The following is a 24,282-nucleotide window of genomic DNA, read 5'->3' as shown; positions in this document are numbered from 1 at the left end:
GGAAAAGAAACTGGGGAGCTAGCATGGGAGAGGATTATGAAATGCCTCACATGTCAAACTAAAGAACTGGGTTTTATTCTAGAAACAGTGGAAAACCATCAAAGTTTTAAGTGAAAAGATGTATGGATGGTCAAATTTGTAGAGTACAGAGAAAGAACTAGAGAGGAAAAAGATTAAAAGTAGAGAAGGTAGGAGGCTGTTAAAATAGTCCAGGAAAGAAGGTGAATGATAAACCAGAATACTTTGGAGTTTTACTAAAAGAGATTTAGGAAGTAAAACTGCTACAACTCAGTGACTATGTGAAGGAAGGAGAAAAAGGCACCAAAAATGGTGCCTAGCTAAGTGCAATGTGGCATCCTGAACTGTATTCCAGAACAGAAAAAGGACATTCTTGGGAAAATGGGTAAAATCTGAATAAAAGTCAGAGCTAATACTAATGTACTAATCAATATTGGTTTTAGTTTTTGACAAATGCACAGTGGCTATGTAAGATGTTAACCTAAGGGGGAGCCAGGGGAGAGGTAGAAGGAAACATTGCATTATCTTGTGCAATTTTGTATAAAACCAAATTTATTCTAAATTAAGTTTCTTAAAAATAAATGATGCCAGGGTGCCTGGCTGGCTCAGTCGGTAGAGCATCTGATGCTGGAGGTGAGATGCTTAGGAGTAAGTTGATCTGGGGCTCAGAAAAGAGATATGGATTGGAGAAAGGAGACTGGAGTTAGGGTAGGCTGGTGGACTTACCCAGCTTGCCCTGGGGACACTTCAAAGACAGAGAACCATTTCATTCCTGATGACGCATGCATGCAGAATAACAAGTTTATTCCTGGTGAGCAGTGGATGCAGTATCACAATGATTATATACTTACCGCATACGAGGCCCTGTTGAAAACGCTTCACGTTACCTCATGGAATCCTCCTAACTATCCCCCATGGAATAGGTACAATTTGACCATTTCACAGATGGGAAAACCATGAAGCAGGACTCCTAAATTTTAGTACGGATACTCAACTGGGGCAAGCATCAGAATCACCTGTGGAGCTCTAAAAATAGATGCCTTAGAAAAAGACCCAGAAATCCAGCCAAAACCCAAAACCTACGCATATTCATAGTGGTAGTAGAGGTTGAACCAGCTGTGGGATATGAATCTCTTTTTCCCCATTTACCCAATGATTAAATTTCTTATGGTTTAAACATCTACCACAGGTGTCCCCCAAAGTATATGACATTCTAATCTGATGTTAACACAATAGTTAGTACAAAGGTTCTGAATGTAGGTACTATCTTAGAGAGATGGTATTTTACTTCAGATAAACAAAAAAATTATCTGTATATGGTATTAAGAGTAGCACAGAACTGGATAAAGTAGGGCTCATCTTAGTTTAAGACCAAGTGGGGTTTAGGGGTACCTGGGTGGCTCAGTTGGTTAAGCATCCCACCGGCTCAGGTCATGATCTCCCGGTTTGTGAGTTCGAGCCCTGTGTCAGGTTCTGTGCTGACAGCTCAGAGCCTGGAGACTGCTTTGGATTCTGTGTCTCCATCTCTCTCTGCCCCTCCCCACTTGCACTCTGTCTCTCTCTCTCTCTCTCTCAAAAGTAAAATGAGACATTAAAAAAAAAAGACAAGACTAAGTGTGTTAACTGGACCAGCAGCAGCAGCATCAATTGGAAATGTTAGAATGCAGAATCTCAGGCCATACCCCAAACATGTAGAAGCTACAGGGGTAGGACCCAGCAAGCTGTGTATCAATAAGCCCTCCAGGGAATTGAGATTCATGCTTAAGCTTGAGGACCACGCTCTAAAGAAACTTCCATCCAACCATTCTCTATCATGGCTGAAGACACAAATTACTTAGGAAGCTTTAAAAAATATTCCTATGTCTAGGACCCAAACCTGCTTAGTTAGAATCTAGGAGTGACTGCAGCCTAATCATGTACAAAAAAGAAAACTCCCCGGGATGATTCTGATACATACATCCAGTTAAGAACCATCATTTTAGTGGCACTAATCAAAAAACATTTACATTATTCATTCCCAAAAAGCTAGATTAGGAAGTAATACAGGTATTTGGTTAATTAACTACAGCACATCAATTTAATAGAACATTGCCCAACTGTCAACAAGAATAAAATAGGTATATGTATACTGATATAGAACAATCTAGTATATGTTAAATTAAAAAGCAATAGGGTGCCTGGGTGGCTCAGTCGGTTAGGCGTCTGACTTCAGCTCAGATCACGATCTCACGGTCCGTGAGTTCGAGCCCCCCGTTGGGCTCTGGGCTGATGGCTCAGAGCCTGGAGCCTGCTTCCGATTCTGTGTCTCCCTCTCTCTCTGTCCCTCCCCCATTTATGCTATGTCTCTCTCTGTCTCAAAAATAAACGTTAAAAAAAAAAATTAATTAATTAAAAAGCAGTATGCAGACCATTTACAAATACTTTTTTTTTTTTTCCAACGTTTTTTATTTATTTTTGGGACAGAGAGAGACAGAGCATGAACGGGGGAGGGGCAGAAGAGAGAGGGAGACACAGAATCGGAAACAGGCTCCAGGCTCCGAGCCATCAGCCCAGAGCCTGACGCGGGGCTCGAACTCACGGACCGCGAGATCGTGACCTGGCTGAAGTCGGACGCTTAACCGACTGCGCCACCCAGGCGCCCCTACAAATACTTTTAAGAGGGGTTATGTGTGTATGCGTGAGCATGCATACATGTGTGTTTGTGCTTTATACAGGAACAACTTCTATCTTAAAGGGTAGGTAAGAAATTAGTAGCTGAAATTTCCTCTGGGAAGGGAAGCAGGTAATCAAATTATAGGGACAGCAGAAACATTTTTTACTGTGTGTCTTTGTATCACTTGCATTTTTTACTAAGTGTATGTATTATGTATTCAAACTAATTTTTATTTTTTAATGTTTATTTATTTTTGAGAGAGAGAGAGACAGAGTGTGAGCAGGGAAGACATAGAATCTGAAATAGGCTCCAGGCTCTGAGCAGTCAGCACATAGCCCAATGCGGGGCTCGAACCCACGAACAGTGAGATCATGACCTGAGCTGAAGTCGGATGCTCAACTGACTGAGCCACCCAGTCGCCCCTCAAACTAATTTTTAAAACGTTAAGCTTAGGGGTAAAAAGAACCACTGCTTTAGGGAAATGAGACATTAGCAAGCAAGATATATGAAAGAGCTAGACGGGAAGGAAGCTAGGCAGTGAAACAGAATGCAGGGCTATCAGCTAAAAGGACAATTAGAGCATTAATGAAGGGAAAGGGGCAGAAGGAAAGACAGTCCCGGCAAAAAGTCCAATGCAGATAATCCTTTCTCCATTTCTGTCCTGAAGTGATGATAGGTAAATGGAGACTCAAAACAGAGAGCTCAATGTATCCAGATTCAGCTTTATTCTGAATTAACCATCTATCAAGGATGCACGTCAAAAGAGTAGAAAAAGACGAAGGAGCCCATCAGAAAAAGTTCCCTGGCAAATTGGAGAGAAGGCATGAGGTTAGGAGCCCTGTTTAGGGAAGGAAATGTTGTCCAGGTCATGGATGCCATTTTTGTCAATGATTCGAACACTGAAGGTTGGCAGATTCAGGATGAAGCGTTTCTGGAGCTGCAGACAGAGATGAAGAAAATCAGTCAAAAAATATTTACTGAGCACTAACTATGGGCCAGGCTCTCTTCGAGGGCACTGGGCATACGAGCAGATAAAAAATCCTTGCTTTTGTGGAGCTTATATTGTACTGGGGCAGTCAGTACTCAGACACTGAAGAAACCCCAAACTGCAGCTGGAGGCTGGAAGGTGGTGAGGGAGGACTGGGAGATGCAGCTGGGAGCTTGTCTCTGGTCAGTCAGCTGATGAAAGAGTAAGAAAATCCAAAGCTCTGTTCCCCACAGTCTGCTACCAATCAGTCTGGTAAACACAGACTTCTTTCTAAAAATGTCTCAAGGTAATCAGCCTACAAAGAGTGATTGCTCTAGGAATAAGCTTTGGACCAAAGCAATGTATTCCTACGTCCCAAGAATTTACTCCAGCCACCATAGCCCCACCCACCGACATTACAAGGACTGACTGTGTGACTCCATCTGTGTGTGTGTGTGTGTGTGTGTGTGTGTGTGTGTGTGTGTGTGTGTAGCCACAGGAATGGTGGAAGGGTGTTGGAAGAACTGCTCTTGGAACAACCCCTACTTCCAACTCCTGCAGTCCAAGCTTACCTGTGATTAAAATAACACCTCCGCACTCTCATTAAGACTCTCTGCTTGAGAGGCTGTTCCAAACAAGCAGTGCTCTATTGTGCATGGAAGCAGACAGCCCCACTAACCTGGCTGGTGATTATAGAGGAAGACGGCTGGAGGAAATCTTGGCTTCTGTGGCCACCCTTCCTGGACACCTCACTTAGTCTCCAGAGGGAAGGCACAAAGCTCTCTACTTGCTCCCTCAGAAGCATATCCCAGAAATGTCCACCTCCCCAGGCCCAAGCCCTCCCTCCTGTGATATTTCCCATCTCCTTTACAGCTGAGGACTGGGCATCAAAAACCCATTCCAGGGGGCGCCTGGGTGGCGCAGTCGGTTAAGCGTCCGACTTCAGCCAGGTCACGATCTCGCGGTCCGTGAGTTCGAGCCCCGCGTCAGGCTCTGGGCTGATGGCTCGGAGCCTGGAGCCTGTTTCCGATTCTGTGTCTCCCTCTCTCTCTGCCCCTCCCCCGTTCATGCTCTGTCTCTCTCTGTCCCAAAAATAAATTAAAAAAAAAAAAAAAAAAAAAACATTAAAAAAAAAAAAAAAAACCCATTCCATTTCCAGAGTCTCCTCTGGCTGATGACTCCTACATCCAAAAACAAGCTCTAAAATCAAGAAAAGGTGACAAGAAATATGGGTTTCTAAAATGATCATGTTTAGGGTCCATAGTGAATAAAGTCTCAAAGCCCTTGATATGCCAGTGGCTTCTCCCTGACACCCCCTGTAACACTTAGGACTGCTGGACTAATATGGTCTCTTAGCTGGATGGCTAAGCAAAGTACATGAGTTTGTCCTCAGTTTCTGCTTTGTAAAGGGGATTTGCAAACATGAGGAAGAATGGGGACACTGTGGACTGAAGAAGACAGGGTTGTATAAGAGGCAAATTGACATTATGCTCAGTGCTCCCACCTGCTCTCACCCACCTGCTCTCTCCTAGACCACAAATTCAAGTTCATCCTTAGGCCACAAGAACAGTAAAAGAATTTAAAAGCCTAAGGGAGCTGCTTTCTCTTCCTCCTCATCCTCCATACATAACCCGAAGCCTTAGACTTTTAGCAGCAGTATTAATGGGTGGGGTCCACGTTCCTGGCCTCATAAACTAAAAGCTACTCTCTTCTTCTGCTTAAAGCTTCCCAGTTGCTTTCTATGGCCTCCTGAATTCTCAGGGAAGGCTTTCTCTCCAGGACTAATGGACTGTTAAGGGAGCAGACACAGGGCGCCTGGGTGGCTCAGTTGCTTAAGTGTCTGACTTCGGCTCAGGTCATGATCTCACGGTTTGTGGGTTAGAGCCCCACATCGGGTTCTGTACTGACAGCTCAGAGCCTGGAGCCTGTTTCAGATTCTATGTCTCCCTCTCTCTCTGCCCCTCCCCCACTTGGCACTGTCTCAAAAATAAACATTAAAAATAAAAAAATTTTTTAAAAGAAAGCAGACACCTGGGGTATGGCAACCCCAGGTGACACAAATACAGCAGATATTAAGTCTAAGATAGTTCTTTTCTTTTATTTTTTTAAATTTTTATTATTTATCTTTGAGAGAGAGAGAAACAGACACAGCAGGAGCAGGGGAGGGGCAGAGAGAGAGACACACACAAAATCCAAAGCAGGCTCCAGGCTCTGAGCTGTCAGGACAGAGCCCAACACAGAGCTCGAACCCACGAACCGTGAGATCATGATCTGACTGAAGTCGGACACTTAACCAACTGAAGCGTCCCTAAGGTAGTAGTTCTTAAAATATGACCCAGTTACCGCCTGCAGCAAAATCACCTGGGACTGCTAATCAAATACTCAGACTCTACACCAGGACAACTGAATCAGAATCAGTGGTGGGAATGGGAGTAGGGTAGTCACGAATCTGCTTAAAAACAAAAATAAAAACAAAACAAACAATCAAAAAAACAGTTCCCAAGATGATCCTTATACATGCCAAATTCTGAGAATCACTAGGTTGGATGAGCCCAAAAAAGATAACTAAATTGTAAAATTGACATTGATGGGAGGTAACCCATGAGAGTTTGTTACCCACCAAACTCTATCCCTGGTAGCAACTTCACATCTGGTTAGTGTGTATTTATTACACCTTCTGGCAAAGATCAGGGAAAAACTGCAACCAAGGAATGAACAATATTGACAAACAGAGATAAACATTCCTTTCAGGGTCCTGTGGGAACTACTCACCTCCTCTAGACATTTCCTAAGAAGCTCCACTGCCCTCTCACGAGAGATAGCTGAAAGAGAACACAGAGGCCACGTATGCAAGGAGTTGCCATCAAGTCCAACTCTCTGCCACAACTTTTAAGTTTCAAATTTCTTCAGGTCAGCATGCCACACAAACGGAAAAGGCAAAAAAATACCTAGCCTTCTAGCTTGCAACAAACTTATTCCATATGCAGTGGAGGATGCCCCAGACCCAGTGCTCCGGCAGCCACAAGCCATTGCAAATTGATTTGCTACAGAGAAGGGTAAGCATGACGGAATTCTGCCTCCCATGGCCAGGGCCTGCCTCTAGAGAAGTCCAGCGGCTTGCCTCTTTTTTATCGCCCATCCCCCTCACCCCTACCCACCCCACCCTTTTAGACTAGGGCTTAAATCGGTTCCATCTGCCCTAGCCAGCTGCAAATCAGGGCAAGGGAGGACAGGCCAGAGTTTTAGCCTCACTTTCCCAGCTGGGTCTCAGTTTAACAATGGAAAGAGAATTCATGGGATAGGGCTGAGACTCTCATAAAACAGGAGCCAAAGGAACTGTCCACAGGCATGGCAAACTGGGATGACATATTATGCAGTTAGGCTTCAAGGGTGGTTAGTGGTGATTTTGGTGGGCAAGTCAGCTGTATTACTGACAGATGCCAAATCAAGAAACAGTCATTAGGAGGCCAGGCTAATGCTTTTCAGGATGTGGCCTGGAGCTCTGGCATGGCTAAGGTTGAGTGAGAGGGCAGCACCAAAAAAAAGAGTAAAGAAGCCAGATTTTTACCGTACTGATAGGGAAGAATGGAATTTAAGGAGAGGAATGGCTATCTGGGCTGCATCTATAGCCTAGAAAAGTGAAGAATCCCAAGTGCCTATTGCTCACAGTGGCTAAAGTCAAGTTTGGGATTGGAGTCAGAAGATAGAATGTAGCACAAAAGCATCCCTGTGCTGGAAGCTTTGCCAAGCTAACAGTTTACTGACAAGTAGAGAGCCAGCTCTTTCTCACAGGAGGGGCAGCCAGCAGCTGATAAAGAACCAAGCGAAGGGCCAAAGCTTGTGGCCTTAAAAGCTTTGATGTTTAAGCAAAGAAATCTTCCATTGTCCTTCTGGGGACCTGTTCATCCTCACAAACTCAAACATGCAAACCACTTCGCTTATTTGCTCATTCTTTATAGCTGAGATGCTAATAAGCATCTAGGCTGGGCAAAATGAATTAAAAAACTGAACTTTTGTAACTGAAAAATTAATTTTACTCACTACTGTAGCACCCTTTTAAACAAAACAAAACCCAGCTCTGGACATATGCAGTATCTCCTTCTGTCTGGTAAAAGAAGGACTTTTATTAGCTTTTCAAGAACCCTACTGACCTGGAGGGGGGAGCAGCTTCCAGAAGGTACCTGGATGTGCTTCCTAGGATCCATCCTCTATTCAAGCCCCGACCACCCAACTCCAGGAGTAGTGTACAAAACCAGAAGGCAGCTCAGGACGGGACTGTATTCCCTACCTAGAGTGCTAGAACTTACTTGGAGTGTAGTATCGATCCAGGATACTAAGAGTCAGGAAGGCACCATAGCCATGGGCTGCAAAAGGGGCCTTGGCCAAGGCTGCCAGGTAGTCCATGTAGTAAAGCGCTGGACCTTCGTGCTCGTCATAGCCAGCCAGGAGGAGGTTGACGTGATACGGGGTCTGCAGAAGAAAGACATGGTCAAAGCAGTAGCACCAACATCTCTTTCCATGACAAATGGGATCATTCCAATTCCTGATGAATAAGAAAATAAGAGCAGCTAAGTAAATCATGATGAAAGTAAAAACTGAGAGAAATCTAAAGGCCTAAGAGTGTGGTAAGAGTTTGTAAAGGGAAGTTAGCTTGTTTGAATGTAAGGGCATTGGGAGCACTTATCGGTATTCAAAAAAGCTGCTTTCTTCGTAAAGCCTGTGGACAAGAACTTGTTACAAAAGCAAAACATAGGTGCTCTTACGTCTTTTCTAACTGCTGAAACCAAAAAACACAGTTCTGAGAGTGTCAGGCCACAGACTAAAGAAAGCGGCAGCTCCAACCACATCTTCCAAAATAAACAGATTCCATCTGGGCACCTGGACCAAAATTTCAGATGGTAGAGACTATATGCCATAGTATTAAAGAAACAACTTGGGGGTGCAGAAGGATAGTATGTCTCAAAAATTTAAGTCAAACCACTAAATATTTAAAATTTTTTTAAATTTTAAGTAGGCTCCACACCCACCATGGGGCTCGAACTCAAGAGTTACACGCTCTAGGGGCGCCTGGGTGGTTCAGTTAGTTGGTTAAGCGGCCGACTTCAGCTCGGTTCATGATCTCACTGTTCATGAGTTTGAGCCCCGCATCAGGCTCTATGCTGACAGCTCAGAGCCTGGAGCCTGCTTCGGATTCTGTATCTCCCTCTCTCTGTGCCCATCTCCCTCTTTCACTGTGTCTGTCTCTCAAAAATAAAATAAATGTTAAAAAAATTTAAAAAAAAAAAAAAAGAGTTACATGCTCTACTGACTAAGCCAGCCAGGTGCCCCTCAAATCACTAAACTTTAATGCAGACAGTAATAATGAAGTCCATAAATGCTCTAGAAGAACTGTGGAAACATAGCAACACTGGAAGAACTATAGATTTAGGTGAAACGCTAACATTTTTTCTCATATAAGAAGGCTCTCCTAAGGTAACTAAAAAGTAATTTTTATCAATGAAACAAACAAAAAGTAATTAACTGGTGTTCTATCAATGAAACAAACAAAAAGTAATTAACTGGTGTTCTTTCTTTGTATTACTGGCAAATCTAAACATGCAAGTTTCTACAAAGAACCTTTAGTAAGTCGGCCTTGATCTTCATCTCCAAATGGAAGATTATTTTTTTCTACACTAGCTGGGCCATTTACCATGTTAAATTCAGCCTGTGTACAGCCCTAGGCATCAGTGGTGAGACTCCCATTTTACAAGGCTTCCTTTTTCTCCGGAAAATGTGTTTTCCACCTTGCATTGGCCTCAGTGGGTAGTGAGCAGGCCTTGCTCAGGTTATGTGCCCATCCTTAAATTTACATATTCAATTAAATGCACATTAAATGAAACTGAATACATTTATGCACCCTTTTAAAGTAATAAAGCGAGTGTATAAAGCATAAAGTAATAACAGCTAGTGGTCCTAAAAGTGACACCTTACATTCTTTGGACAATGATTAACATGGACACCTGGAAGCTTGAAGAAGTTCATGTTAGAAGAACACATGAAAATATTATATACTAACTTAGAATTCTAAGCCAGTTGTCCTAAGTAACATTTCCTAAAGATTACAGTGTAGCCCTAAACTGCAAACAAGTTTCTGCCTTGGGTGGATGGTGGATAGTCTGAGAGGAGTAAGAACTGACCAGCAGTAGTCAAGTCTTCTGAGAAAATAATTACGTGCTTGTCACATTTCCCAGTGGGTAGTGTGCTACACTCTGCCAGGCTCCGGAACTCTCTGCCACATTCTGCAACTACATTCTTAGTAAGTCTGACCTTAGGCAAGACACTTAACCCCTATGAGTTTCTGTTTCCTTATGTGTAAAACTGGGTCAACTGGGTCAACTAATCCTTCCCTTTTCTAGCTTCTGGGGAGTATGGTGAGAAAAAATAATAGAGGTGAGGCATCCCAAACTCTGGAAGAAAAGATGCTGCCTACATTTCGTAGCATATTAGCTATACCCCAATCTCCTTTCAATAGCATTCCACTTTAAACAACAAAAACTAAACTGTTTAAATTAGCTAAAGATAAAATATGTATATATATCTAATAGATTTTTTCTAGTAAAAATTTTTTTAAGTGTGAAAACCATACTGTAAAATCAGGCAGACACAGAATACCTTCATGTTCTTATGGTTAGAATTAGAATCTCAAAGAGGAAGCAGAGGGGCGCCTGGGTGGCTCAGTCGGTTAAGCGTCTGACTTCAGCTCAGGTCATGATCTCACAGTCCGTGAGTTCGAGCACCACATCGGCCTCTGTGCTGACAGCTAAGAGCCTGGAGCCTGCTTCAAATTCTCTGTCTCCCTCTCTCTCTGCCCCTCCCCTGCTCATGCTCTGTCTCTCTCTGTCTCAAAAATAAATAAAAATATTAAAAAAAAAAAAAAAAAAAGAGGAAGCAGAGAGAAGAATGGGGGAGAGAGGAGAGAAACAGAGAGATGGCAAGGGAATTCTAACTGGTTTTCCTCCCCTAAGAGATTTCACAATATAGTCTCTTATCTATCACAAAAAAAAAGTTCACCCTTTTGCTAAGAGGATAACTCTACAATTCTTCGTTCACTAGCTAAAACATCCACTGTATGGTTAATCAGAACAATTTTATCAAGTTGTAATGGCAAATTAAGGATCCACTCAGATACCCAAAGAGGTCTAGGCAACAGAACCTAGATATGTTCTGTCTCTAATGAGGATCTTGCTATACTATGAGATTACACTGTGTTTAAAACAATGTGATTTTAAAAGCCACCACCAAAAGATTTTACATGAAACTATGTCAACAGAACTTCAAAAGCAAATGGTATTGCTTAATTGGTCTATATATCATTTATTCATGCTTAAGCATCTGATACACACACTCATCAAAGTTGGTATTCAGAAGCTACAACACGTGGTAGAGAAGATAACTCACAAATTATTGTGTGACTTTGAATTACCAACTTCTGCAAGTGTGAGATGCTTAAGCATAAATAAATGGTGTTAGCTAGACTAATTAAATCAATACATCTGTGTAACAACTTGCAGTTTCTGAAATTCTTCCTATAATACTCCATCAAAGATCCCTGGCTTACACTAGTCTTTTTGTTTTGTTTTTTTAAGTTTATTTATTTATTTTGAGAGAGACAGAGAGAGAACAAATGGGGGTGGGGAGGGGAGGGAGAGAGGGAGAGAGGGAGGGGGAGGGAGGGAGGGAGAGAGAGAGAGAGAGAGAGAGAAGGAGAGAGAATCCCAAGTAGGCCCTCCACTGTCAGCTCAGAGCCCAACACGAAGCTCAAACCCACGAACTGTGAGATCATGACCTGAGTCGAAACCAAGAGTCAGAAGCTTAACCGACTGAGCCACCCAGATGCCCCTTACACTAGTGTTTTAAAATTTCAAATTAAGTCTTATGTATTGTCACTCTTGTGCCTCTAAGAATCACAGTGTTCAATTCAAAGTGACAAAGCCATAGTTATGAGTTTCTTGACTGTTATTGTCCCTCATATTCTTGATTCCTTACTGTATTCCTGAAATGAGACAAATTCCAAGCCCCTCAATTTTGTGTTATTCTGACAGTATACACACGTGTGACTGCTGGTAGTATGCTTAGAAAAATACTTATGTGTAAGATACAGCCTACCTATTCAAATATTTATGCCAATTATAAGCTCCATGAAGGTAGGATTATGTCTGGTTTGTTCAATGATATACAAGCATATAGTATATGCTCAATAAATATGTGCTGAATGAGTAGTAATCATACCAGAAGGCATTATATGTTTTCATTTATATGTGGCTAATGCCTAGTATGACAAGGAGATGAGGAAAATGACTAAACAAATGTCAGAAAGCGATAGGTCCTACTTCCAAGAATTCACTCAAGTTTAAATCAACTGCCAGCATCTCTCTGAATGCACATATATTGTTGCCTTTTACTAGACTCCTGGGTCCTTCTTTCTATTCCCCTGTATTATATTTCTCAGTGTTTATTTCTGAGACAGCACAAGCAGGGGAGGGGTAGAGAGAGAGGAACAGAGGATCTGAGGTGGGCTCCACACTGACTGCAGTGAGCCTGATGTGGGGCTTAAATTCAAGAACTGTGAGATCATGACCTGAGCCAAAGTGAGACGCTCAACCGAGGCACCCAGGTACCCCTCTAACCCCCTTTAGACATAGGTTGCTAAGTAAAGGAAAATTTAGGGTACAGGTCATGCATCTAGAATTGAACAAAGGGGAGAACAACAGCACAAATAAGTATTTTAGGAAGAAATGTCTGTTCATGTCTTCTGCCCATTTCTTAACTGGATTATTTTGGGGGGTGTTTAGTTTGATAAATTCTTTATAGATTTTGGATACTAACCTTTTATCAGATATGTCATTTGCAAATATCTTCTCCGACATACAGATGACTAACAGACACATGAAAAGGTGCTCAACATCACTCATCATCAGGGAAATACAAATCAAAATCACAAGGAGATACCACCTCATTCCTATCAGAATGGCTAAAATTAACATAGGAAACAATAGATGTTGGCCAGGATGTGGAGAAAAGGGATCCCTCTTACGATGTTGGTGGGAATACAAACTGGTGTAGCCACTCTGGAAAACAGTATGGAGGTTGCTCAAAAGTTAAAAACAGAACTACCCTTGGAGCGCCTGGGTGGTTCAGTTGGTTAAGTGTCTGACTTTGGCTCAGGTCATGATCTCACGATTCATGGGTTCGAGCCCCGTGTTGGGCTCTGTGCTGACAGGTCAGAGCCTGGAGCCTGCTTCAGATCCTGTGTTTCCCTCTCTCTCTGCCCCTCCCCCACTCTTGCTCTGTCTCTCTCTCTTTCAAAAATAAAAACATTAATTTAAAGAAAAAAGAAAAAACGAAAAAACAGAACATTGCTACAACCCAGTATTTGCACTACTAGGTATTTACCCAAAGGATACAAAAATATACAGATTCAAAGGGGCACATGCACCCTGATGTTTATAGCAGCATTATCAACAATAGCCAAACTATGGAAAGAGCCCAAATGTCCAAACTGATGAATGGATATGGGGCGCCTGGGTGGCTCAGTTGGTTAAGCATCTGACTTCAGCTCAGGTCATTATCTCACAGTTTGTGGGTTTGAGCCCCACATTAGGCTCTGTGCTGACAGCTCAGAGCCTGAAGCCTGCTTCAGATTCTTAATCTCCTTCTCTCTCCCACTTCCCTGCTTGCTCTCCCTCTCAAAAATAAATAAACATTTAAAAAAAAAAAAAACTAAAAAAATTAAATTAAAAAATAAAAAAAAGAACTGATGAATGGATAAAGAGGATGTGGTGTGTGTGTGTGTGTATACACATACATACGATGGAATATTACTCAGCCATCAAAAAGAATGAAATCTTGTCATTTGCAACCACGTGGATGGAGCTAGAACATATTATGCTAAGTGAAATAAATCAGAGAATATATGATTTCACTCATATGTGGAATTTAAGAAACAAAACAAATGAACATAGGGGAAGGAAAAAAAAGAGACGGAAGAAAACCGTAAGAGATTCTTAACTATAGAGAACAAACTGAGGATTCATGGAGGGAGTAGGTGGGGGATGGGCTAAAAGGGGGATGGGCTAAAAGGGTAATGGGTATTAAGGAGGGTACTTGCTGGGATGAGCACTGGGTGTTATTTGTAAGTGACGAATCACTAAATTCTACTAATTTTGTAGAATTAATTTTGTCACATATGTTTGTATATTGTACAAAAATTTGTAGAAACTAATTTTGTCATATATGTTAACTAATCAGAATTTAAATAAAAACTTAAAAGAAAGAAATAGCTTTGGTAAACTGTACAGTTAGACCTGAGTTCAAAACCTATCTTATCAATGTGTGGCTTTAGAAAAGTTAGTCACTTAACTTCTCTGAATTTTAGTGTTCTTATTGAAAACACGGGCTAATACCTACACAAAAGGGATACAGTGAAGATTCAAAGAGACAATGCATATGAACAATAAGCAGAGTGCCTAAAACACAGTAAAGCCTCAATAAATACTAAAATTACTACTAGAGGGGCGCCTGGGTGGCTCAGTCGGTTGAGCGGCCAACTTCGGCTCAGGTCATGATCTCGCGGTCCATGAGTTCAAGCCCCGCATCAGGCTCTGTGCTGACAGCTCAGAGCCTGGAGCCTGTTTCAGATTCTGTGTCTCCCTCTCTCTGACCCTCTCCTGTTCATGCTCTGTCTCTCCCTGTCTCAAAAATAAATAAAACGTTAAAAAAAAATTTAAATAAATAAATAAAATTACTACTAGAGACACACAATCATCTATGAAGTTCACAGTGCCTATGAAATAGACACTGCAAGTACTCAGGAGAAGCCCACCTACTCCTAGCACTGAAATACAATTCCTCATATATGTCTTCATAAAGGGACATGGAAGGATGTTAATAAAAAGTGCCTAGCACACTGGCTGACACACAGAAATGCGGTAAATGACAGTTTCCTCCTCTCCCCTTCCCAGACTCTTTCAGAAGCCCCAAGTCAGAAGGTGATAATGACTGTATTCACTCTCAAAGACATTCATAAGCATCTTCACTTCAAGCATATCCACTTCGCATTCAACCTACCCTCACCTATCTTGAGACTGACACAGGCCTGGAGACATAGACATATATAGATTTTCTGGAAGCCTGAAAAAACAAAAACAAACCCTACATTCACTCTTGAAGAGTAAGTACCATTTAATAATTTATTAAGTACTTTCGTGCTGTTTCTGCCACTACAGATATGTCCACTTGAGTGCCAAGTCTCACTTTCTAGCTACTTTTTCATCAGTTCCCTTCTATCCTATGAGCAGCATTACATGTGAGAATCTGTCAATTATTCCAGGGAAATGGGAACACTAATCAATCATGACAGATTTGCCAGGAAACCTCTATCCTTTACAAAGTAATCCTTGTTCTGTGCATGATGTAATCTAGTCTTTGGTTGTCTCCACTATTCTAATTATTTAGATAGCAAATCTAGGTAATAAAACAAAGTTATGAGGTCCCCAAGGAACTGGCATCCTTCACAACAAAGGATAGGATTGAATATTATATACATTTTGAACCTAAACATCCAGATGACCAATAAATGATCCAAACATTTAGATGAGACACTCCCTGCACAATAATAGCCTTGAGGATCACCATCAACGGTTTACAGTACAAACACCAAAATACTTTAGTTTTAAAGTTGTATTTAATTGATAGACAAAGAAAAAATTTTAAGTGAACCATCCTGGGAACTCAAAATGAATTTTAGCTTCTAAAAAAAGGTACCACTGGGGCGCCTGGGTGGCTCAGTCTGTGAAGCATCAGACTTCGGCTTGGGTCATGATCTCATGGTTCGTGGGTTCGAGACCCACATCTGGCTATGTGCTGACAGCTCAGAGCCTGGAGCCTGCTTCTGATTCTGTCTCCCTCTGTCTCTACCCTTCCCCAGCTCACACTCTGTCTCTCTCTCTCAAAAATAAATAAATGTTAATTAAAAAAAATTTGTTTAACTAAAAAAAGGTACCACCAAAATTTTGCCTCTTTTTACAAGTGGGAAAAAAAACACCACCACACAAATGTGGTATCTTTTCTTCCCTTAAAAATACGTGATACAAGCTTATTTTATTTTATTATTTTATTTTTTAATGTTTATTTACTTCTGAGAGAGAGACAGAGAGAGAGACAGAGAGAGAGAGAGAGAACATGAGCAGGGGAGGGGCAGAGAACAAGAAAGACACAGAATCCTAAGCAGGCTCCAGGCTCCACACTGTCAGCACAGAGTCTGATGCAGGGCTTGAACCCATGAACCACGAGATCATGACCTGAGCCCAAGTCAGACACTTAACTGACTGAGCCACCCAGATGCCCGGATATAAGTTTATTTAAAAAAATTTTTTTAATGTTTTTATTTATTTTTGAGACAGAGAGACACAGAGCATGAGCAGGGGAGGAGCAGAGAGAAAGGGAGACACAGAATCCAAAGCAGGCTCCAGGCTCTGAGCTGTCAGCACAGAGCCTGACGCGGGGCTCAAATTCATGGACTGTGAGATCATGACCTGAGCTGAAGTCAGACACTCAACCGACTGAGCCACCCAGGCGCCCCTATAAGTTTATTTTAAAGTGGAAGAAAAAAAAAAAAAAATGGAGAGCTTTAGGAGTGTCTGGGTGGCTCAGTCCATTGAGCGTCTGACTCTAGACTTCGGCCCAGGTCATGATCATGGTTTGTGGGATAGAGCCTCAAGTCAGGCTCTGTGCTGGCAGCGTGGGGCCTGCTTGGGATTCTCTCTCACTCTCTCTGCTGCTCCCCTGTTCATGCTCACTCACTCTCTCTCTCAAAATAAATAAATAAACTTTAAAAATAAAGTGGAAAGCTTTCAGTCATTTTGAAATTTCTTCATCTATACAACAGGGATAATAACAGCATCCATCATTACAGGGTTATAGAAGGTTTAAATAAATAAATGTAAAGTGCTTAATGCAAATACCTGTTAATAATAGTAATACAGATTAGTTATTATCATCATCACCACCACCACTGTCACTTTTATGATCTGACCGCATTAACAGATCTGACCAGATAACAATAAGATCAAGATGTCCCACAAAGAGCCAATCAAATCATCCCTCTTTTTTTTTTTTATAGTCAAAAGGGATAAAATTTAAGCAAGGAAATTAGCCAATAACCACACCTCTTATACACTTCTCCCTGAGATTGAAATGGACTTCCTAAGTACCTGAACCCTGCAGAACTGAGCTGTTTCACTTTGTGCATTTGGGAGTGGGGGGTGTGCATGGTACACACAGGCAAACTTTCCTCAAGTTAGGTGGAATATTTCCCTCCCTCCAACTCTTGTGCATACAACTCCTTGTATATTCTCTCTCTCATGAAAAAGAAACACTGTAGTGATTACGAAGAGTGTGAAATTCCATAAATTTTACAGCTAAAGAGAACAGTTGTGATAAATACACTGAAACAACAAAATCAGCGACGAAGAGTCTGGGCGGTGACAAGCAGCGGTGTGACATCTGGCGGAAACCAAAGTCACAGCAAGGGGGAGAGAGGTGGGCGTGAGGAAGCATCCTACCGAGCGTGGACACAGAAAAAGAGAGGAATTGACAGTCTTCCTTTGGAGCCAGGCCAGCCTTTGCCACCTCTAATTGAATAGGACCATGTCGATAGGAGTGAGGTACTTTGGAGGTGGGGTTTCTTTTGTGTTGTGCTGTACCTTGGAACTTTAAGCAGTGTGTGAAGCATACTTCCATTCCTGGATTAATCTGGAAGGAGATACAGAACCACCAATGGGACAAAGGAGTCTGTTTAGTGATGACAGTGTTTTAATAAATAGACTTCTAAATACACTAAACAGAGACTGGGCTTTGAAGGGACAGTGCATGCTATTTCTTTTAGCCCAGTTGATTGTCAAAGCTCCCTAAAATCCCATCTTTGGCACTGAGAGTACAGTTTATAGACTTAGAAGAAAAGTTCAACTAGCTTGTCTAACATCCCTTTCACAAATGTGGGGACTCAAGTTCAAAGAAGGGACAGTGATGTGCCCCTAAGTCACATGGCTAATTAGTGTCAGGACCAGAATTTAGACTTCTGATTCCATTGTGTGTTTTTCTAGGAAACCATGCTGCCTCCACAAAATGGAAATTAGTGTGAAAATATAATTCAATATGTAAATGTCAGTTTCACACTCAAATATTTCAGATTATACTATTTTGCATACCAGTATCTATTGTTCTCTGTTTCATGTATCACATCTTACATAACCTATAGTACTTTAAGTTTTAAAAGGGCAAATTCAATGTCAGACCATATGACTCCTCTAAACCATCTACAAATATATAAAACATGCGGTAAGTACTCAATAAATAGCAGTTATGGTATTGGTATCTGTTTATCTGACAAACACATACCAATATCATAACTGCTTTGCCAATGCCCAATTTTGCAAACTCATTAATAAACAAAATGGATCAGTTTATTATTTTCTTATATTGGTACTCTGAACACTGAATCAGAAGTTTATTTCCAATAATCAACAGAATTCACTAGCTACCTGCTTTGCATGGTTTGATGGTATAATTTTAAAATTTCAATGTCACTTTTGCCATTTTAATTAAAGAAGGACTTGGTAGGGGAACCTGGGTGGCCCAGTTCATTGAGCGTCTGACTTCGGCTCAGGTCATGATCTCTCGGTTCATGGGTTTGAGCCCTGCGTCGGGCTCTGTGCTGACAGCTCAGAGCCTGGAGCCTGCTTTGGATTCTGTCTCCTTCTCTCTCTCTGCCCCTCCCCCACTGTGTCTCTCAAAAATAAAACAAACATTAAAATTTTAAAAAGAAGAAGAAGAAAAAGAAGAAGAAGAAGAAGGAGGAGGAGGAGGAGGAGGAGGAGGAGGACGACGACGACGACGACTTTGTACCTATATTGGAATTGCAGTGTTTGCTATATTGAACACTTCAGAAAAAACCTCTAAGATTTCAACAACTTCCAATAGTCTTCACAACCTATGTAACTTTTCTAGCTCTAGAAGATTGTGACTCTATGGATAGGGCTGGAGAAGAATATCTATCCCTAGTACCTAAACAATATAGGACATATGTACTCTGGTTTTAATCCTCTCCAATACAGTCCTTCTTAAGGAAACCCATGAATCTCTCTTTCTAATAACAACAGTGATTATACCTGAAGTATAAATGTACACAATTTATAAAAGGCTTCAACCAAATCCTGCAAGAACTAGACTAGACACATAGGATAGTTACGAAATGGGCAGATACCCCAACCAACTTCACTTTTGCATTTGACATGTGACTTTATTTATTTATTTTTAAAGTTTTATTTATTTATTTTTGAGGGAGGGACAGAGAGAGAATCCCAAGCAGGCTCTGCACTGTGAGCCCCAAGCCTGATGTGGCGCTCAAACCCATACACTGCGAGATCGTGGCCTGAGCCAAAATCGACAGTCAGACACTTAACGGACTGAGTCACCCAGGTGTCCCTACTTTAACTCCAAAGTTACTCAGCATTTACTGTGTGAGAAGCTTTATGCCAGGTGATGAAGATGGAAGCCTAGGTCTGGAAGGAGCTCACAAGATAGATGAGTAGGAGGATTCCAGATTGAGGAAACAGCATATGTGAAGGTAAAGAAACATGGAGGAATGTGGAATATTTGGGTACTGGTGAATATGGGACATGTATACCTAATGAATTAGGTCATTTCAGCAGGAAGCAGAGGAACTGGAATGATACTGTCACTGGCTTCCTAAAGAATACAAACTTTAGCCTGTAAACCAAAGAGGAGCCAGTGAAAACCACTCCTGTTCCTCTGCTGCTCCAAGCCTTTTTCATGTCACAGGACACTGCAGAAGCAGTAGGGATGGAGAGGGAGGTATGCAACATGAAATATATTTAGAAGGGAGAAACGACAGGAATAACTAGTGGAATAGAAGGTATGGGAGAACGAGGAGTTAAGAAGGCTCTCAATAAGGGGAAAGATGATAGAGCAGATATAAAAAACTCAATTTAGATCCCAAGCAATGAAGACCCGAGACAGTCCTTTGGCCCTGGAGCTCCAAGTGCCCCATCTGAATATGGGGATAGTACTGTTCACCCAACAGATGTTAGGAATGAAAAGTGCTCATCTGTGTTAAAGTTCCTGAAAGAAGACCTAGTGGGGCACCTGGACAGCTCAGTCGGTTAAGGCGTGACTCTTGATGTTGGCTCAGGACATGATCGCATGGTTTGTGAGATCCAGCAACGTGTTGGGCTGCATGCTGTCAGTGCGGAGCCTGCTTAGGATTCTCTCTTTCCCTCTCCCTCTGACCCTTCCCCTACACATGCACATGTACACTCTCTCAAAATAAATAAATAAACATTGTTTTAGAAAAGCCTAGTAAGTAGCAGGTGCTCAATAAATGTCAACTGAATCTGAATTCTAGGAGCAAAAAAAGTTAAATATTGTGCATATTTCAATTTTTAGCAAAACTAAATTTTAAAGTTCCCCTTCAATAATTCCAATATTTCTGTACATTTTACTTCCCTAAAGCCATTATTAACCCCAAGTTTGAACCATTCTCCTATTAAAGTTGCAATCTTATCGTAATTAGAAGTTTAGAAATTTAATGAGTTGAAATGCAGCATGGCACAGATGCCTTATTATACCAACTAGTTAACACAGTATTTGTTTTCTACATTAATTTTACTTGCTAATCAAAAATACTGCTTTCTCCCAAATAACATCAAAATAAAATTGCTGATTGTGCAATGGGAAAACCAACGCCACCACATCTGCAACAAGGCCACTTGAACTGTTTTTCATGAGCTGGCAGTTCCCAGGGAAAACTGAAGATTCCATATACCTTTAAATCAGTTCTCAAAAATTTAAGTGCAGAAGCCAGGCTTTGTATACTACTAGGCAAATATTAAGGTGGACGTGCTAAGCATGCCCATGAATATCTATGAATGCTGAACATCATAGCTGATTCACCTTCCTGAGTTAATAAACCAATCCATTGGAAAAGACTATTTAGGACTATATATGACTGTGTATGTTTCTGGATGTCCACAGCAACCAGATACAGAACACTAAGGAAATCCTGGGGAAAACAGTGTTTCAGAGCCCTTCTATTAGAACAGCCTAGGTTCAACATCAACATAAGTTACTCTTATCTCTTCAACTGACATGGAAGATCCTCACTGGTCTCCCTGCTTCTCTCTTCTTTCCGCAAACAGGAGCCAATGGTTTAACCAAATCTCATCTGTTTGTGCTAACCCTCTCTTAGCCAACAAGCTTCCAGAGAGCCCCAGTGCTTTTAGCATAAAGCTTTTTCATCAAAATCTTCATAACAGGGACTCTCTGGTTTCAATCTTTTACCATTCCCCTAAAAACCTCAGCCATATTTAACAAACTATTTAGATTACAGATTTTATAATATATGTACATATGTAGTAAAAACTATATAAAGGTATTTATTTATATATCTTTTCAATCAATAGAGCCCTAATTTGTATATAGTATTCCACTAGTTAAAACAAGTAAAAAATTAGGAGTAGGAGGCTCAGAGTCTAAAAATCATTAGAAAACCCCTGTCTGACTTAACACATTCTCTCACACTTGTCTTTTGGTTTGTGCTTCTGGTTTTCCTTTTGGCTTCACCTTTGCCTTTAATGACAGCCAGTCCTTTCAGGCTCGGGTTAGGTTCTGTTCCCAGAGCACCTATCTATCTGTATGGCGACTGTGGCACTTGTCACCCTGCAGTGCAAGTTCTCCATCTAAAGGCACACACCGAGCTTTGCGTCCGTTTCCCTGGCCCCAAGGACAATGCAGGCTGCAGATGTGCTGAATGACTATCAGCACTTATGGAACTTCTCAGCTACAGAATGCACACTTTAGGAGGCATCAAAAAGGCAGCGTAGAGTTTTGGCAAGTTACTTTATAAAGATTCAGAGATTATTTCCTCTCCCTTCCTTTCTTCTTTTCAATCTAATTAATCCTATTTACTCTGCTGTCCCCACTCAAAAGCAATGATAAATCTGAACTTACTCTCTTCAACTTTTAAAAAAATGTGTTATACTTTTTTGCCCTTTTACCCTTCTTATTTCCTTAAGCTTTTTTTGGTAAAATAACATATACATATAAAGGTACACAAAATATACACATACAGCTTAATGAATAAAATGAATACATGTGTAACTAGCTCCCAGGTCGAGAAACAGAACAGTCAACTCCTCCCTTCAAAGACTTCCTTCCCACTCTCCTTCATTTTAGATGACTGTTATTGGGGAGAGTACAGGAAAACCTCACAGAGTTTTTGGGATCAGCCCCTGAATTAATATCCCTGAATGATCGTGGCCCAGGGCAAAAAAGAGGCATCAAGTTGAATCACTATATTGTACACTTGAAACTAATATAACACTGTATGTTAACTATACTGGAATTAAAATTAAAAAAATAATTTAGAATAAAGACATTAGGAGCTGTGTGTGTGGGGGGGGGAATAAAAGAGGCATCAAGATGTCAGGGTGTATGTGTATTTGTATCTGTGAGTGTGAGGGAATGCTCACACAGGTCAGGGCACTGGTTTAAAACAATCCTAAAAGGCAGGGTAAACCCGCACTTCTAATGGTAAACATTTTCAAAGTAAAAGCACGTTTTTACTAAGCAGACACAGTACTTTGCTGCCCTGGCTTACACCAAACCTTAATAGGAAACCCCATAATTTTCAGGACATAAGTTTCAAAACAGTATGAATTTAGACCAGTTACCATCAACCCCATTGTGGGTAGGAAAGATGCTCTAAGTGAAAAATTGGCATTATGGGGTTGCACAATCCCAGCCACCCAATAAGCTCATTCCATTCAACCAGAACAGGGGTTCTCTCTGCTCACAGCAGGCATCCAACAGGGTAGCACATATATGCTCTCTGAGTGAGAAAGCAACACCTTCTCACATACAACCCCCTGGAGAGAGATGGGAAGGGGGGAGAGGGGAGGACTTTACACCTGCAAACTCCTAACTCTATCAGCACTAGGGCTGGGAAAAACAGCACATATTAAAAAAGGGGGTAGGAGGGGTGGGAAGGATTCCTGATAAAGCCAGTAATTTTCCAAAAAGGATATTCTTAAGCCATTTTTTCTTAGAAGATGAGTAAGTTTAATGATTCAACATCCAAGTCTTTGTCTTCCTCATGGACTTTAGTCAAGCCCTAATGACTATAAGCAAACTGCTTCAAAGTGCAGCTGTCAGAACTCTTATTCTTCTTGGTAGAAAAACACTATATGCACAAAATATATGTCATATTAATTAAGGCATCTCAACTTCAAGTATCTGTCCCTGGGCCTTTAGATAATCAATATGACCACTAAAAATAGAACAGTGGCATCTCAAATGGGGCAGACATGAGCCACGTCCAATCCTAAGAGACTCCTGCGAGATGTGAGCTGGGATGCACATGTGTTTTGCAGTACCACTGAATATCCATCTAAATGTAGCCATATGTTTTCAGTTTTTCTGTATGTCCTACTCAGCCTAGGAAACAAAATAACAGACCTATAACTCTTGGCTCAGCTCATCTTGAAAATCCAGTTAACTGCCTAGCTGACTGAGGTCTGGTGGGAAAGAACTGTTCTCCAGGTCTAAAAGAACTGCTGCTTGCACCGAAATTCCATGAGTTTCATGATGAACATCTTGATTTTTTTTTTCAGTTTCCCCCTCACCAAAAGTAAGCCAGCTCTGTCTGTCAAGATGCCCAGGCTGTGTGGCAGCGGTGTCAAAGGCTGCCATTTGCTTGAAGGCACTGCCATCTGCAGCAGTAAAACATTTTGTCTCCGGAAAATAAACACATCTGCCTTTGCCAGTGTCCTCCCACTGTGCCGCCCATCTGGAGCAGGTGAGCTGGAAGGCAAGCCTGGGCATGGTGAGACGGGGGTGAGCAGAGGAGGCAAGGCCTCCAGGGAGATGGCACTTGGAGGAAGAAGGTAGTGCTGTGTCATGTCACATCCTGCTAACCACATTCGCCAAAAAGCATGCGAAATTACCCTTGTTAGTGACATTTTAATCATATGCAGCAAATGGTTGGTTGTGTTACAGGACAAGACCTGTAAAGTCAAGGTTTCACCAAGGCCATCTGCTCTCCAGGTCACATGACCTCACTGATACCAATAAACACATGACATCTTTGTGCCAGCCACCAAAGGCAAGATGACAATAACTCTAGTGGTCAGACAGAGGCTCAAAGCAACAGGATTCTTCTAGGACAAGACCACACTATACGTGCCTACTATAAAGCAGACTAAACACACATAAATTGAGGCCAAGTACTGGGACAAGTCACGGTCACTTTTAGAAATGACTAATATCTGAAATTCTTTCCTACATACTCTTTACCTTTCCCTGAAAAAATAAATTCAAGTCTGCTTATGGTCTTGACATTAGATCTTTAAATTACACTATTTGGGGGCTAGAAGAAACCATACAAAATTATCCAAATTCCCTCTTTCTCCAAAGGTATTTTAACTAGCTCACAAGAGAGCTAGTGCTAAACCTCCTGAGGCAGGGCTCTTTCAGTTATACCACTGGTTTTCAAACTTTGGTGGGAAGGGGACAGTGAAACCTTTTTGTT

General features: G+C 41.5%; 1 protein-coding gene across 2 annotated transcripts in view; it reads right to left on the bottom strand.

Moving 5' to 3' along the window:
* Positions 1-3,373: 3,373 nt before the first annotated feature.
* The window catches only part of PSMB2 (proteasome 20S subunit beta 2), a 34,016-nt gene continuing 13,107 nt past the window's right edge, over positions 3,374-24,282 (bottom strand). For both annotated transcript variants that reach the window (XM_058718097.1, XM_058718096.1), the window contains 3 exons: positions 7,946-8,108; positions 6,411-6,460; positions 3,374-3,608 (listed from right to left, as the gene is read on the bottom strand). In XM_058718097.1, the coding sequence (XP_058574080.1) occupies positions 3,501-3,608; positions 6,411-6,460; positions 7,946-8,108 (321 nt within the window). In that variant the 3' untranslated portion in view covers positions 3,374-3,500. The remainder of the gene's footprint in view (positions 3,609-6,410; positions 6,461-7,945; positions 8,109-24,282) is intronic.

Source organism: Neofelis nebulosa, chromosome 2 (assembly GCF_028018385.1).
Source record: "Neofelis nebulosa isolate mNeoNeb1 chromosome 2, mNeoNeb1.pri, whole genome shotgun sequence".
NCBI lineage: Eukaryota > Metazoa > Chordata > Mammalia > Carnivora > Felidae > Neofelis > Neofelis nebulosa.
This window is presented reverse-complemented; position numbering and strand designations above follow the sequence as displayed.